The sequence below is a fragment of the Drosophila virilis genome, chromosome 5, assembly GCF_030788295.1.
Source record: "Drosophila virilis strain 15010-1051.87 chromosome 5, Dvir_AGI_RSII-ME, whole genome shotgun sequence".
In the NCBI taxonomy this organism is placed as follows: Eukaryota; Metazoa; Arthropoda; class Insecta; order Diptera; family Drosophilidae; genus Drosophila; species Drosophila virilis.
Genome location: NC_091547.1, coordinates 767284 through 781896, shown reverse-complemented (window position 1 = coordinate 781896; position 14613 = coordinate 767284). Strand labels below are relative to the sequence as shown.

General features: G+C 46.1%; 1 protein-coding gene across 3 annotated transcripts in view; it reads left to right on the top strand.

Annotated features, from left to right (window-relative positions):
• LOC6635867 (mucin-2) overlaps positions 1–12285 on the top strand; it is a 49750-nt gene extending 37465 nt beyond the window's left edge. For all 3 annotated transcript variants that reach the window (XM_070210016.1, XM_032436461.2, XM_070210015.1), the window contains 2 exons: positions 1987–2513; positions 5510–12285. In XM_070210016.1, the coding sequence (XP_070066117.1) occupies positions 2236–2513; positions 5510–11975 (6744 nt within the window). In that variant the 5' untranslated portion in view covers positions 1987–2235 and the 3' untranslated portion in view covers positions 11976–12285. The remainder of the gene's footprint in view (positions 1–1986; positions 2514–5509) is intronic.
• The last annotated feature ends 2328 nt before the right edge of the window (positions 12286–14613 follow it).

Genomic DNA, 14613 nt, shown 5'->3' with positions numbered 1-14613 from the left:
CATTTCATTTACATTTTCAATGTCAGGTTCGTTTCGAGTTGTAAACTTCAGAATGCTGACATTTCGTAATTTACCGTTACAAATCAATTGTCAAGTTATAGCCAAGCAGCCCCAACAGCCCAACCCTCGGCTGCCCTCTTTGTCCGCGCGTTGATGTCCTGTGGAAATGCCCGAGGAAAAGCAGCAGCAGCAGTAGCTGCCTAAAGCATTTCTCACAAATGTGTTGAAATATTTTACGCACAATTTATGTTAATTTGCCCACAGTTTAGCCATAAACACACACCAATACACACACATGCACAACATATTTTTATGGCCCGCCTCGATATTTATGCGCGATTTTTTTCGCATTGGACAAAAATGGTTTAGCCTGTTTATAGTATGCTATATATGGATATATAAACACACATATATGGGTGTACGTGCTTTAGCAAAAGTTTTGGGGTTCATTGCACATACACACACGCACACACACACACACACGCACACACACACACATGTGTGTCCTGGCTATATGTTAACATTTTGACAGCAAAGGCTTTAAGTTGTCAGCGCGTTCTTTAGCCATATTATTGCTATTGTCATTGTTGTTGCTAGAGTTGTTGTTGCTGTTGCTGTTGTTGTTGTTATTGTTGTTGTTCTTGTTAGCATTGGCGCTTATTAACATATTGTTGTTTTGCGCTTGTCGCGCCATTGACAATTCATTTTGCTATCACCAACACACGAAAGCTTTCCGACACAACCTAAAAACAACACCCAAAAACTTGTACCCAAAAACAATACCCGAAATATACAACTCTCCGTTAGCCTGTAAAAGTTTTCGGTGCACAAGGGGTATGACTGCATTTGTTATCGAAAAGCAATAGAACATTTTATTCTAAGACGATTTTTAAGTCTGTGATCGATTTGAATATTTATCGATCTATGCAACAAGCTATATGTATCGAATTAACATGCACATTGGGGCATGATGGTTCGATGTCTATCGATTGTAGTCAATAACACGCTCGTATGCAAGTTGCCTCTATGTGAAAATAATATGCTCGCCCAATTAGGAATTTTTGTAGGGTGTAGAAATACTTTTACCAACAAAGTATTTATATTTGGCATGTGAAAAGTTTGCTGTCAGCTGGAGATTTGTGCAAATGATAAGGTCTGACAGCTGAACTAAGCTTAATGCGTATAATAACATGGCCAAATGCCGGCCCCACCTGAATGCTGGAATGATTAAAGACAAGATTAAAGCGTGCCCTGTAATAAGGGCCTGTAAAGTGCAACAGCTGCTGCATCAAGTTGCAAATAGATGTGTGCATATGCATATGCTAGCCAACTTATGCCCAAATTGCCGTGCACTTCAGCTGAAGAGCCAGGGAATGAAGGAGGGGGGTGCTGAAGAGAGTGGTGTCGAGGAAGTTGAAGGGAGTTGAAAACATGCTTAAGCTGCAAAGACGTCGCGTTGGCTGCAGCTGCATCTCCAAAGGCATTTTAAGCTATGCAACACACACAGGTACACGCTCCTGTGGCTGCTCGTTATTATTAGCATAATTACAGGCGCATTAGCGTGCTGCGGCTTTGGGGTTCAGGTGGCTAGGCAATTGGCTGTGCAACCTGATTATGACAGTCTAAAAGCCTGCTACAGGCGCCTCCTGCCATGCCACATTAAAGCCGCACACGAATTTCAATAACAGAAGCAAGTACTAAAGACATAGTTTAAACTTATAAATAAAAGAATTAAATTATCTGTTAAATTAAATTAATTAAATTACAGTGTGTTTGTTTATTAAAAATTTAAGAAATTGTTTATATTTAGGCTACAAATATACAAAGAATCTATTTGTAAATTGTAGTTCGCTTTATGGCAAATAAAAACTTTCAGCGCGGATTTTTATACAATATATATATTTTTTCTTACTGTCCATCTAACTGGGGCATTTTCACGTACATTGCATTAATTAGTTTTTCATTGTTTTCATTTTATTTTTACAGCTTTGCCACGCTTCATGTTTACGCAACATTCACCCAGCGCTCAACATTAAACGGCGAAAGGTCACAGAAGCAAGTTTTTTACTTAAGCTGAAGCTCAAACAAAAACAAACGCGCAGTTAAAATCAACACAGATAGAGAGAGAGAGAGAGAGAGAGAGAGAGCGAGGGAGAGAAAGAGAGGAAGAGAAAAAGCTGAGTGTGGACGAAAAGAACTAGGGACTAAGGACCAGGGACTAGGGACTAGGACACAATGCGTTTACAGCTGTTAGGGCTGCTCTGCCTGACGCTGGGCGCCGCCGTCGCTGCGGCCTATCCCAACATCAACAGCAACACACAGTCGAAGCAGCCAATCTACACCTATCTGACTACATCGAGCACGTCCAGCCACAACCATGAGCCAGCTCCCAGTGCCATGCAGCCGGCCATTGTGTATGAGGCGTCTGTGCCAAAGCAGGAGACGCATCCTGCCAGCAACGGCGCGGCCTCAACCACAGCTGAGGTGGCATCAAAGAAAGTCATCGGTTCCAGGTGAGTGCACGCAGACACACAGAACTTGGTGATGTGCGTGCTTTTTTTTTACACAGCAGAGAGGCAAACCACCCAAACAACCCAAGCCACCCAAACCTATTCCACTTTAGGCCAGCGCTGCCTTTGTTTGCGTTTGTTGTTTTTGTTGTTGTTGTTGTCGTTGTTAGGCAAAGTCTTTGTTTGCACAGCTTTTTGCAATTTTTGCCACTAATTGAAATAGAATTTCCCTTTTGTTGTTAGGGCTGGAGGGCGTGGTCAGTTGGCAAATGCCTTAGTATTTTAATTAATTTGCTCAACAGGCGCCACTTGACGGGCGGTCTGCGCCGACCCCACAACAATAAAACACGTGGCATACCTAGCGGCGCAGCATTTAAGAAGAAAAAAACAACAAAATCAAAAATGTAAATTAAAAAAACAAAGCAAAACAACAAAAAGCTTGGCACAAATTGAGTGCTCATTAACTTCAAATCAATGCTAATCAGTTGGCTTTTCCGGCGCACTCTTCGTTCGTTTGGGCTTTGTTTGTCATGCTTCATGCCAAAGGCAGCACAAACTTGGTTCGGTTACAAAATATCAAAAAATATTGATTATAAAATATCGATCAAAAAATCTTTAAATATTTATAACAAATTATCGACTAAAATATCCATATATGTCTATTGAAATATCGATAAATACTAAATACAAAATGTCGATCAATGAATGAATCGATAAATAATTTTCACAAAAATATCTATAAATATCGATTGTGAAGCACAGTATTTGAAGCCTAGCTCGCAAGTTATAAAAGCTTGACTTGGTATATATCCCATGGTATAGTATATAAAGCATGCAAATAATTCACATTTCCGATACCTTCCCCAATTTACCTAAAATTTGAAAAAATATACCGTATTTTTTGGTGTAGAGCCTTGCACTTTGGTATACACACATCTTGGTTTGCCATATTTAAGACATAAAAAGTTCATATAGGTCGGACTATAAATACCAAAGTTACTCAAGAGTATTTTCTTATATATTGTATAGGACAATATGCAGAGGAAAAAAATCTATATTATTTGTTACGGCAGCTTGGCGCTGTCCGTAGGGCATTTCCCAGTTGTATGTATGTAGAGAGAAAAGCTGGAATATTTATTTGTAACAGAAGCTGTCTTTAGGGCTTTTCCCAGTCGTGCACACCCGACCAGAGCACACTTATTCAAACTCGTTAATGTTTGGGGCTTGGTTAAGTCGCGCAACCCTTAAGCACAGCTGTTCGGGGTAGAAATTTTCATGAAAATTAATATTTTTGTTGCCGATTTTCTTCTGCTCCTGTTCTGTTGAGTGCGGGATTCTCGAGTCGTTTCATATTAATTCCGGCGCATAAACAAATTCACAGACTTCTCGGCATATGGCCGACAGTGCTCGGCATGATAATGATAACGAGCAGCTGCCGCTGCGGGTCTTTCATTATAATAATAATAATGATAATACGCCTGTTGGTGGCGCCCTTTATAATACAGCCAGATATCCGAGCGTCTCTTGTGTTATGCATCAATCGACACGGCGGTTTATCGTTTTGTTTCCACAATATATAAATAAAATGCGAAACATTTGTGTTTCATTTCATTGGCAATTTCCTGCCGTTTGTCATTAACAAAAATTGAAATTCAACCATGACAAAAAAAAATAACCATTGAAAAACAACTTTTAATTTAAAAGGAGCGTATGGAGTTTTATTAAATGGCAGAGAATTTTTTTATTGAATAATTACATTAATTATGGTCTTTAAAAAAATTAAGTTTTCCTTTCATTTTTATTTGAAATACAATAATTATGCGCATTTAAATTTATTTAATCCTTTGTTTTTTATAATTTCACATTTGAAAAAAAGTTTTCATCTTAATTTTATAAATACTATTTTTATGTCATAAATATAATTTTTAAATGTGCATATTTATCCCATTGAGACATTATTTTAATATGCTTATTGAAGCTAAAAATGTATTAAATTCAATTTAAATCATAATCATCCTGTTTTTTAAGCACATGAAGAGGCCCGTTTTAATTTTAGCTTATTTTAATCAGCCTGTCAAAAGCATATACATTAATTATGTATATATATATAATTATAAATAAATATATATGTAAATATATATTTTTTTAAAGGGATTTGCATTGTCATTAATAACTTTGCCTGAAGGGAAGGCAAAGGCATACAATATGTAGAACAAAATGGTAGGCATAGATATAGGGCAACTTCGTGGTTGAATTAATGAAATATATATACACACGCTAGCAGAAAATTAGTTAATTAATAATACTTCAAACTGCTAGGAATGTAAAGCTTTTGGTTTGAACCAGCACGTTAAATCAAACTGTAAGACGTGGCCGTGATGCACAAACTGTTCCTAATATATCCTATATATATTCTCAGCACCGCACAACATATAAAATTTAAGCTCACGTGCTTAAAATTAGTGAGCTTTTGCATGTAATCAATTATATGCCAGTCTCGACGTGATTTTTAGCTGCATAGATATTTATCACAGCAGAACTGGCAGCCAGACAGTTGGACAGATATATGACATACAAATAGACATATGTATATAAAAATGCAGCAACAGCTGCATATGACGAAGCACGCGCGACTCACGTGCTTAAATGTTAATGATGTGCCATACGAGAGTCTATCTATACAAAGTATGCAGCTGCTGGCTGGTATCTGTCCGTATACAACAACGTGTAGCTATGTTAACTAACTGCCAGCTAGGCGAATGCGAATGCAAATGCAGCAGGCATTTGGATGGGATTGGGTTGGGTTGGGTTCGAGCGTGACTGTGTGACTTTGGTGCTGCGATTGCAGGCTGCATTCAATTTCCATTAAAATACCAGCGAAGGCGCCGCAAAGTATGCAGTATGACTTTGAGATTTCCAACTTTATCACATTTATTTGCCATTAATCACTGTCACTCCGGCACTCGATAACATATGCTTTTTTTTTTCTTACTCGGCAGCTTGGTTTCCTCGGTGTCCGTGGTGCTCGACGGAAATGAGCCGCAATTTACGGATGCCCTGGGCCAGAAGGTGCCCAAGCCGCAGCCCTCGCTGCAGGTGGCCAGTCCCATAGATCTGCTGAATCCCGATCGCTATGAGTTCTATACGTTCGATGAGCATGGCGAGCTAGTGAAGCGTCTGATGACCATGCAGGAAATCCAGAGCATTGTGGCCAATGGCGACGGCGAGGGACCCTCGATAATACACACAGCTCCGCTGCTGGAGCACGAGCCGGAAAAGAAGGTGCAGGATATTGTGGATAGTGTGCAGAATGTGCTCAACAAGGAGGTGGCCAGCAGCTCCTCGAAGAACAGCTCTGGCGAGCTGTTGCCCGTGCTGGACACACCTGACGTTTCCTCCTCCTGGTCGCTGATATTGCCAGCCATCTTTGGCAATACGGGCGGCGATATATTCCCCCAACAGAAGCCCCAGCAAATTGTGATGACACCCGAATCGGAGGTGCTAGACACTTCAACACGAGCCGCGCCCACCACACAGCGAGCGACAAAGAAGCCAAAGCCTGCCAAGCGCAAACCGGGCAACCGACGCAAGCCGAGCACCAGCACCACCGAGATGACACCGCAAGTGGTGCAGGAGGATTTGGATCCATTGGAGTCCGTCTACACGGGCATACAGCAGTATCAGCAGGCAGCTGCCAATATGCACGACTTTGATATCGCACACATGGAGCCCATTTACCAGAAACTGCCCAGCACCACCGCCAGGCCAGAGACAACCACTCGACGCGTCTTCTACAACAATCAGGAGATAGTACACACGCCCAGTGCCTCGAACACCACCACTGAGCAGCAGCATCAGCTGGCCAAAAAGCCGGGCAATGTGCACCGCAAACCCACACAACCACATCGCGTGAAGAAACCCAGCGGCAGCACGAGCAGCACCACTCAACCGACTGGCGGCAAGCAAAAGGTAAAGAAGAAGCCAACAACCAGCACCACCAGCACCACCTCCACCACCACAACCACAACCACAACCACATCAGCACCCCCAGCAAATGCACCCGCTGAGACCACAACAGCAGCACCAGAGACAACGACAACCACTCAAGCGCCTGTCTCGACCACGCCCAAGAAGAAGAAGCGCAAGCCCACTCGCACACCTGGGCACACGGGCAACAACGGTGGCAGCAGCAGCAAGCCCAGCAAACCAAAACGCAAGCCAACCACCAAGCCTAAACCACAACAACATCAGCACCACCAAGTCCCTGAACAGGCAGCTGCAGCCACTGCACCACAGCAGCAGGAGGTTAGCACAGTGAAGCCAGCGCGTCCGCATCGGCCGCAAAAGAAGCCCAAGCCCACAACGAGCACTAGCACAACGACGACTACAACTACCCTGCCGCCCTCCATCAGCTCAACAACAACAGTTGCAACTGAGCCAACTGCACCACAGCATGAATCAGCGGAAAGTGCAGCACCACACGAGTCCGAGCAACAGGAGCCCGTGCACCACAAGCCCGTGCAACACGAGCCCGTGCATCACAAGCCCGCTGCAACGACAACAACCACAACTACAGTGGCGCCCAGAACCACCACGACAGCTGCAACCACAACGACAGCTGCAACCTCAACGACAGCTGCGCCAAGCAGCAGCACCAGCAGCAGGCGGCCACCCACACTGCATTATGAGAAGCTGCATGGCAAGCCCGCGCATGCCAGCACCACTAGCAAGCGACCCACAACGCTGCATCACCAGAAAATACACGGCAAGCCTGTGCACAGCGCAGCAACCACTGAGGCTAGCAAGCTGGCCGACATCTATGGCCACATCAATGCCAATCCAGTTAAGAGCACAACAACAACCACCAGCACCACACATGCGCCCGTGTATCCCGTGCCCAGCTACGATGCGGAGGCCACCGAGAATTTGCCCACAATTGTGGCTGTGCAGGAGACGATCGAGGCGGATAAGACGCAGCTGAAGAAGACGCCGCTGCCGTTGCCATCGCTGGCCGTGTTGCAACAACAGCTGCAACAAAGCGCACCACCACCACACCAGGCAGCACAATTGTCGGCGGTGCAAATGCTCTCCATGGATCAGATTGTGCAGAGCCTGACACAGGATCTGTTGGCTGGCGATAAAAAGAATGACAATGCGGCTCCTGTCAAATACGACAGTGCGGACAGCAAGGAGCAGATGGAAACGTTGGCCAACAACAAGAAAGTGTCCATCAGTAGCAGTACCACAACCTCAACAACAACCACCAGCACCACCACGACAACAACAACAACCGCAGCGCCCAGAATAAGCACAACAGCTGCGACTACGCCGAAGCCGCTAACCGCGCACTATGGCGGCAGCACGCTGGCCACCATGCTGGATGAAGAGGGGACGAGTACGAATGAAGACAAGGAAGAGTCCAACGAGCAGCAAACCACGCTGAGTAGCATGGAGGTTGGAGCAGGGCAGGAGGAGCAAACGCCGATTGTGCTAATAACCGCAAGACCGCAATACTTTACAACCAACCAGGCACCGGCGCAGCCGCTGCTGTCCACAGCCAACCCGGAGCCGGAGACAACAGAGCTGCCCAGTCATATGCAATTCTTGCTGACCACGCCCATGGCGGCATACGACGAGAGTGAGATGGAGGCGGCAACCACAGACAAGCCCGCAGCTGAAGCCAATCATGTGGTCAAATTCGAGCCCCTGTATGCGGATGTGCCCGAGGCTGTGGTCGCCGAGCTGACCGAGCAGCCCGAGACCAACGAGGAGACAACCACCGAAATTTCTGCGGCACGTTTGCCAGTCACGGACCGCACCACCAGCACCACCAATGCCGATGAGGAGGATAGCACTGAGGTAACGCCCATGATAGCCAATCTGGTGCAGCAACTCAATCTGGAGGTGCTAAAGCCAACCGATCAAATCTCCATGGGCAATTTCCAGACTCAGGCAGCCACGGTTGCCTCCACCCTGGTGGATGGCAGCAATACACTTGTCTCCGACATCTATATGAACTCGAACGAGACCAAGGATGAGCTGCAGTTCCTCATGTCCGATGTTATACAGCAAATCACACAAGATGATGAAACATACAAGCCGGCTGATGACTCTCATCGTTTGACCAACTTTGCCCAGCTGAATACATCATTTCTGTTGCCGCCAAGGCCAAGCACAACGGAGGAGCCGACGAAGCTGGCGACGGAGCAGGAAATCACAACTGTGCGACCCAGCCAAGAGGAGCACAGCAAACAGGAAGCTGAGTACATCAATACGCCAGCACCAGGGCCTGCTCTGATGGAGAGCAGCACATGGCGGTTGCCCGTGTTGTCGCTATCGCAAATTTATGCGCAGCAACAGCAGGACGAGGATGATGATGAACAGCAACTGTTCGACTCGGAGAGAATAGAGCTCCTTAAACCAGCCGAAGCAGCAGACAAACAGGAAGTAATTGATGAGAATAATACGAAAGAGCAGCAACAGGCGGAGAAGCAGAAGCAAACGGACACGCAGCAGCAGGCGGAGAATCAGGAAGAAAAGCACGAAGAAGAACATCAGCAGCAGGAGGAGAAGCAGCAGCAGCAGCTCGAAGAACAGCAGAAGGAACAGCAGCTGGAGGCAACAACAATGCCGATAACAGACACCACGGAAGCAGCAACAGCAGCAACGACTGAGCAAGTGCAGCAGGCGGAGGAGAGCAGCAAGGAGACCAGCTTGCCTGAAGAGGTGACAACGGTGTCAGGCGTGGAGCAGCTGCACGACGAAAAGCCAGACGCGCCGGAGCGCGATAGCGAGGAGCAAATGCCCGAAATGTTGACAAATGGTTACAACGAGCAAATCCAAGCGGAAGCCACAACAGAACAGTTGGAGGCAGACACCACCGAGCAGGTGCCGGCAGTCGAGGAGCTGGCAACAGCAGCAACAACAACAACAACAGCAGCTGGGTCAACAAATGTTTACCAGGACACACAAGAGCAAACATCCAGCGAGAAGGAACAACAGCAAACAGAGAAAAGCGAAGAGGATGCAAAAACAGAGGAGGTGATGGAGGAGGAGCCGATGCAAAGTGTCGAGGATAGCGCCACAAATGCTGCACAACTCCAGCCGCAGTACAGCACACAGCCTGCTGCAGTAGAGGAGCAGGAGGAAGATAAGGAGAAGAGCGGGCAGCAGCAACAGCAGGAGCAGTCGACAACAAACAGAGGCGAGCTGGCCACGGAAATACCCGGTGATATGTCCGTCGTCTCATCCGAATCGGACATGTCGCTCAGCTCCGAACAGGTCACGGAAAAGCTCGAACTGAGCACAGTGCGCACCATGGACCTAAATGAGGAGGCACTGGAGGATATATCCGATGAGTTGACAGCCACGCTAACAGAGGAGGATACCACAAGTGCACAGCAATATACGCTGGACGATGAGGATCCTTATGTGAAGCTGGGCGAGACGACGGCCAGTGTGGTGAGGCCGCAGCATTTGGACAGTACGGAGGATAAGAGCACCCCTAACCAATCCGTGGAGCAGCAGCAGCAACAGGGGCAGCAGATCTACAAGGTGGAACAGGAACAGTCGCTGGAACAAGAACCGGAGCCACAGACGAACTACCATCTCACTTTGCCCCTGGCCAGCTATGGCAATCAGCAAGCGGACGAGGAGGATGACGAGGATCAGACCGATTATCAGCTGCCCATGCTTCTGCCCAGCAGCAGCACAACCGAAAAGGCGGCTACAACGACCAGCAGCACGACCACGCCCAAGCCCACAACTATTACCAGCACCACCAGCAGCCCAACCATCAGCACCACAACCAAGCGCCTGCACACGCTGAAACCCGTTTCGTACTATGTGCAGCCCTCACTGCTCGGTGGCTACAATCAGCTGGAGCCACAGCCGCCCAAGGTGCTGCCCTACAATGCCAACACTAACAACCTAGGCCAGCGTCCGATGCAACGTCCCGCCTCGCTGACCAATCTGATGGCCGCCTCCACGCAGGCAACACGTCCGCCCGTCAAACTGGAGCCAAGTCCGCAGAGTTCGCAGGGCTTGGAGGCTTCTACGGCGCGACTGGACGAGGATGTGCTCTCGTTTGCCCGGCTGTGTAATGAGCTGGCGTTTAGCTACTGGAAGGCCATCACCTCGGAGAAGATTAGCTCAGCCAGAAGCTTGGTCATCTCACCATTTGCTTTGACCTCAATGCTGTCCATGGTGTTCCTGGGCGCACGCGGCAGCACATCGGGCGAAATGAACGAAATACTCAAGCTAGACGATATGGTTAGCTTTAATCCGCATCTGATATTCCGAAACATAACCAACTCCGTGGAGCAGTCCATGGAGAGCGACATCGCCACAGCCGCCTTTGTGCGCGAAATCTTCAGCGATCGGGCTAATGGCAAAATATTGCCCTTCTTCAAGGAAAAGACGCAACAGCTTTATGGCGGCCATGTGGAGGAGGTCAACTTCCATGTGGTCAACGATATTGTGCGTCGTCGTACCAACTTGCTAGTCAAGCGGCACACAATGGGCAAGGTTCTCGAGTATTTGCGCACGAATAGCGTTTGGGTAAATGGTCCGCTGGCCACGGTGTCGGCGAATCTCTTCCAGACCGATTGCTCGCGCGGCTCGACAACGGATCGCGATGGCGAGATGTTCTTCCAGGTGCATCCTACGGTGCGTCAGCGTCGCCTGGTGCCCATACCCGCGGTCCTCTATCGCTCCGGCTTTACTGCCGGCTATGAACCCAAGCTGGATGCCACGGTGGTGGCCTTTGGACGCATTCAGGACACGGTGAGCACCATATACGTGATGCCTGGACATCAGAGCTCGGTATCGCCCACCGACAATCTGGATCGTCTGGAGCGCAATCTGGTCGAGCTGGCATTTGGCCAGGGCAATGCATGGAGCAACTTGTTGACCTCTCTGATGGATCGGCAGGGCATGGAAGTACAGCTGCCGCGTTTTTCACATCGCTCGTTTGTCAATGCCTCGCTGGGTCTGCAGAAGATGGGCTTGAAGGGTCTGTTCAAGTCGGACTTTGCCGATCTGCGCGGCCTGACGGGCGCTGGCAATCGGGACATTTTCCTCTCGGACATGATACAGATCAATACGTTCAGCACTTGCGGCGAGGAGAAGATCTCCGATCATCATCATGTCGAAATGTATCCGGCGCCGCCATTGCGCAAACGCAACAAGGATGTGGATGCCACAGATGATGATGCCTACGATTCGTCCGAGGCAATTGTGGACTTCGGTTCGCTGGTGCAGGAGTCCGCTCTGGGTCGCGGCTTCTACGATGATCTGCTCGATCCCAAGTACTTGGAGCTGCCGCTGCCCTTGCGTCCCCGTCAGGCGCGTGTGCCAGATGCTCCGCGGCTGCGCTTCGATAAGCCCTTCCTCTATTTTGTGCGCCACAATCCGACGGGCATGATACTCTTCATGGGCCGCTTCAATCCGCGCCTGTTGCCATGAAACCCAAGCCCCAGCCCCTTAGTAAGCTAAAATACCGACAGATACATACAAAAATAATATATAAAAAAAAATTGTTAATGCCCACTTTGACACGCCCACCCGAAAAAGGGACACGCCCATGCGGTCAAAGCAATTAAATAGTGAATTGAAATGCCTGCAATTAAGTTAATTTTATGATTAATGCCAATTGCTGTGCCTTAATCCCGCGTCCCGCACGATACGAGATTGATGTGCAGCAAAAAAATAAGGAAAATACTACAAAAAATACCACAAAAAATACTATACAGAAATAACATGCATTTTTTTCTATGCACGCAGCATATTCAAATATAATATAAACATTTTTTTCCCAGCAAATGTTTGCAGTTTGCTGTAAAATTATTTTCAATTGTTTTCCATTTTTTCTTGTTTGGGCTTGCATTTATTTCATTTGCATTATTATTTTTATACATGCCTTAAACAGCAAAATAAAGTTAAGCGAATTGGCTGCAAAATGCGAATGCAAATGCAATCATGTTTTGGCAACAACAACAACAACAGCAACAACACGAAAACGAACACAAAATGTAATTTAGTAAAATAAACTTAAACAATACGCAAAACTAAAAGTTATGTATGCTATTATGTAAGCTTAAAAATCAAAATAAATACATAAATGAATATATAAAACAAATACATAAAAAACAACCTCACAAATATTTCAAATTGATTCGCAAACACAATTTCAGCACAAAAGCAGACAACGCTGTTGCCCAGCTACTTGCGGTTTAATTCCAAAGCTTGTAACGTAAACCGGAAGTGTTCGTGTCGCACTTTTTGTGCCAGTGCTGTGCAATGCTGTCAAACAAAGCATATGACAGGCAGGCCAGCATATAAGGAGACGACAAAAAATTGAGGCACAGCACGCCGAAGTTTGCATGTCCTTTAAAGCGGCAACAGATAATGTAAATTCACTGCTAAGAGACAATTCGCCAGTGTTGGGCAGTGCAATGCAATAAGGTTTATAAATGTGGGGGTAGGCTGAACAAGGATGTGTGCCGAAGCTTTTTAAAACTCTTTAAGTAATTTATGTTAGCAGCCAAAAGTACACCAGAACGACATATAGTGGGATAAGGGGACATACATATATTGCAAAACAACTGTTACCAGTGTTGTGCAACGCTGCCCAAAGAGGCATAAGGTAGGCCAATGCATATATATAGAATGTAAGCAGTAGGCTGAAGTTGAAATGGTATAAAAATAAAAAAATAAAGCAAATATGCAAGTAGAAAGGAGAAATGATGATTAAGTTCATACTAACATCGCTAACAGTGTTGAACACTACTATGCGATTCGGAACGAACCCATCTTACGAGGTAGGCTTATATAACCGCAACTGGCTCTAAAGAGGAACTAGAAAGCACATAAAAAAAAAATTACCCGTGTTTTGCAATGCTGTAAATTCGACTAAAAAGTGAAACCCTAACCAATCTAAAGTCCAGTAACACTGCATAGTCTAAACGGAAGCCAAATAATCACGTTCAGAGTACAAATTCCAGGCTAGGGTATCCATTAAATGTCTCAGCATAGGTTACATTAACCACAAGAGCTACAGTCAAGAAACATTTATAAATAATACCAATAACAATAACAAGATTGAAGTGGGTTCAAGTTTTTTCTACCCCCGATAGTGTATAGAATAGTGCGACAGAAAATTAACAGGCACAAAAAGCAAAACACGAATACCAAGAAAAAAGGCAACAAATAAAGATATTTTAATTAATATTTAACAAGAATACATATAAACGATGCTTATAATGAAATCTGAACGGCTTTGCGAGAGTGTGTGTCTGTGTTTGTGTGGTGTCTGTGGGCGTTTGTTTTGGGCGTGGACGTGTGGGCATGAACTGACTGCCTGAAAGTTTGTCAAACTTTTGTATACACGACTTTGCTGCTACGTTTCCTGATGTTGGTGTTGTTGTTATTAATAATGTTGCAGCTGTTGTTGTTGTTGTTGTTGTTGTTCTAGTTGTTGTTGCCGTTGTTGTTGTTGTATTGCGGTTGCGTTGGCAACTCCGACGTCGACAACTGCGGACGGTTGTTCACTTGCATGTCGTTGTCGTCTCTACTCTTTTTTTTTAGCTTTATGCGGTTTTTGCAGCTACCACGTGTGTATGTGTGTGTGTGATTCTGTGTGTGCGCGAAATCACTGAAACAAGTAGCATACTTTTGGGCCAAACAATTGCCAGGCAGCCAACTGTAGCTAACGCAAAAAACGCAGAAAACACACAACAACAACAACAGCTAAAACAACAACAACTCACTAGAAAAAAGCAAAACGACTCACAGCTAACGACTGCGGATTGCCACGAACTGAGTGTATGTCTATGTGTATATAGTATGCAACACACACTAGCACACACACACACACACTCGGTGTAGTGCCAATGCGCAGCAATTGTGTCTGCCTTGCAACACAGCAATAGGAACAGAAATGAAGCTGACTTTTCAAATCTGCACACAAGCCTGTTTCGTATTTTCATATCCTGTAATCAGAGCAATGGGGTATAATATAATAGGGTAAATGTATCGTTGGAAGAGGTTTCAAAAGTCTCAGAGGCTGCTCCAAAAGGAATGACCTTAGATATGCAACAGATCA